This window comes from Pundamilia nyererei, unplaced genomic scaffold (assembly GCF_000239375.1).
Source record: "Pundamilia nyererei isolate P.nyererei 1_Seehausen unplaced genomic scaffold, PunNye1.0 scaffold00002, whole genome shotgun sequence".
NCBI classification, from domain to species: domain Eukaryota; kingdom Metazoa; phylum Chordata; class Actinopteri; order Cichliformes; family Cichlidae; genus Pundamilia; species Pundamilia nyererei.
This window is the reverse complement of record NW_005187403.1, coordinates 1,298,488-1,301,278: the sequence shown is the minus strand read 5'-3', so window position 1 is coordinate 1,301,278 and position 2,791 is coordinate 1,298,488. Positions and strand designations below refer to the sequence as shown.

At 38.0% G+C, this 2,791-nt stretch overlaps 1 protein-coding gene across 1 annotated transcript in view; it reads right to left on the bottom strand.

Annotated features, from left to right (window-relative positions):
• Positions 1 to 1,892: 1,892 nt before the first annotated feature.
• Positions 1,893 to 2,791, bottom strand: part of adamts6 (ADAM metallopeptidase with thrombospondin type 1 motif, 6) — a 74,604-nt gene continuing 73,705 nt past the window's right edge. Inside the window, exon 23 of the mRNA XM_013909050.1 lies at positions 1,893 to 2,375. Within this exon, the coding sequence (XP_013764504.1) occupies positions 2,266 to 2,375 (110 nt within the window). The 3' untranslated portion in view covers positions 1,893 to 2,265. The remainder of the gene's footprint in view (positions 2,376 to 2,791) is intronic.

The window sequence follows — 2,791 nt, the reverse complement described above, 5'->3', positions numbered from 1 at the left end:
GGGTTCATTAGAACAATTTTTAAAAGTGTGTTTTTCAGTTTCAGTTTCTGATGTACATGACCAGCTCCAAAATGCCTAGTTGGTTTTATTATGTGCCAGTGGGCATCTTTGATGAGAATGAATGGGTAGGCTACATTTAGTTCATTAGTCCCCCTTAAAGCATCAGCTTCACAAGTCAGGCAGCCTGTGATTAACCTCCCATAAAGCCAGAAGTGTTCAACAATATTGACAACCAAATCTTCAAATTAAGTCTTTGCTTGCATTGGTGGCTTCAAGCAGATACAGTACTGCTTATTTAAAGATCACAGAGCTAAATTAAACAGACATATCAGCTGTTGCAAACTGTTGCTGAACTGGTCTTCATACGACATTTATATGGAGCTGGTTTTGTACTAAAGACAAAAGCAACATTATAAACACTTACTGATTTATGTCCTAATTTACATTTAAATGGTGACTTTTAATCATCCTTTTTTTTTTTTTACATTAAATGTTAATTGTAAATTGGTGAGCTTTAGATGTGCTAATAGGTTGATTCATGTCACCCTAGCTAGTCAGAATTTTCCCTCCACTTTTCCTAAGGTCTTAGTCAAACAGCTGTGCACACTAGTGTGCAGACCAGTTAATGACCTCCTGCCAACCCCCATGTGTATTTTACAACTGTTTGGCAACTGATTGCTGGAGGTTGCTGGCAGTCACTAGCATAAATTGGTCGCTGCAAGGGTGCTGGACAGAAAAATTCTCTGAAATTGCTTTGGACACTGACAGATTTCCATTTTCAGCTGTTTTTTGCATGGAAGAAGCGGACTTACCAAGCAGTAGTGAAATGGTAAGTGTAACCTAAACATATGCTTTCAAAGTAAAAGTTACACATTCCAAAATATGTAGGTTGCAGCAGTAAGACACAACTTATTCTTTAAAAGCAAATAATTAATTAAAATGTCATTAAAGCTCAAGAAATAAATGTCTGCAGATAAGTTGGCATCTTTCATGCAAACTACAGGTGACCAAGGTGGCAATCTGCTAATAACTAAAGCAATCACAGGGACGTTTGCTGAGGATCACCCTATTTGTGTTGCCAGTATTAAACTGTGACTGAGGCCTGAGCTAACGATCGTCTTGCCCAGACCTCATATATCAATCTTTTCATGTAATCATTGGTAAGAAGGCCATTTTGCAAACTGCGGGTCTATTAGTTTACCTCAAAAAGATCCTTAAAGAGAGTATGTAATGGTGACTGCACTTTGACTCAGATGAACAAAACCTATAAATCCTTTAATACTAAACTGAGTAAGATGCTAGCAAAGGTCTGGTCACTAATTTTTCATGTGGCGTAGGCACCATTTGAAAAGATGACTTTGGTGATTTTGGGTGAACTTTTACCTGACTGTTAAGAACTAAGGCACCCAACTGGGGAAAAAAAAAAGATTTAAAAATCTCCAATAACCACGGTGTATTTTTTGGCCCTGGATTAACATATGTATATAATATACAAATCCTTACAGTATACAAGGGTTTAACATATGTTACAGTATGTAATATTTTCACTCAAGCAAAAAAGAAACTGAATATGAATTCAATCACATTACATTCCCTTCCATAACAATAGGCTACTATCTGGCGAAAAGATGATCAGAAGACAATATATCAGCTCTGTTTTGGATTGTACAATAAATATACAGTACACCAACAGGGATTCTCTGTTGCATTTGAGCAGTAAATTGGTATTTACATGAAAAAAGTGCACCGAAGCCAGAAGTCTGCTCTGCCAATAGCACCATCACAGTCATCCCAAAGACAGGAGTCTCCCATCCCCCTCTTCTAATCTCCGGGGTACATCCTCTGCGAGCGATGTGTCCAGCACTTTGGATTCGTAAAAAAAACAAACACTGAGGAAGACTAACAATGATATTAATAATTATTATTATAATAAAAGATAACATCACCAACAGTTAGTCTTCCGAGTTCCACTTCACAGAAGTGAAAATGTAAAAAACAAAAAAATAATGTTTGTGTCAGCATTATTGGCTGAGCAGTGGTTTAGATTCCACTACGACAGAGGGCAGGAGTATGGGGTATGATAAACAGGGAAATCCTCGCTTTTCTCCCGTCTTCAACATTGACAACTTTTTCATTCTTCCACTGGTTCAGAGTCGGGATGCATTTTCCAGTCTGCTGTTTTCTTCTCACCCTCTTAAGCACTGTATCCCTCCATCTTTCTTGCCTTTATGACCATCTTCTTGTCTCGCTCTTGTATTCAAAGGGTCAGTGCCCCTGGCAAGTCTTGCAGCACATCTGTCTGAAGTACGCTCGACTGCAGAACTTGAACTTCAGTACCAGCGGGCAATAAGCCACTTTGTTTACATCTTTGCATTCTGTGGAGAGACAGAAAAGACCTCAGATATAAAGACAGCAAAAGAAAACATATCTTTTATTAGTCTGGCTATGTTTAAGAGGAAAACTCCTCGTCGTAGGAGCTGACTAAAAAAAAGACACACACACAAGAAAGTTTTTATACCTAACATAACACAATCATCTACATATTGTCACCTTTTAAGTAAAACCACCCCTATTTCCCTAGACTATATATAAATATATCTATTACATATATCTATCTACATGGCACTGTATTAATGTATTAACTGGTTGTGCCACCCTTAGCTTAGCTGGTGTGTTTTGGATTACTATCTTGCTTGATAACCCGATTGCGCTTAAGTTTCAGGTCGTCAACTGATGGTTGGACATTCTCCTTCAGGATTTTCTGGCAGAATTCATGGTTCCATCAATTACG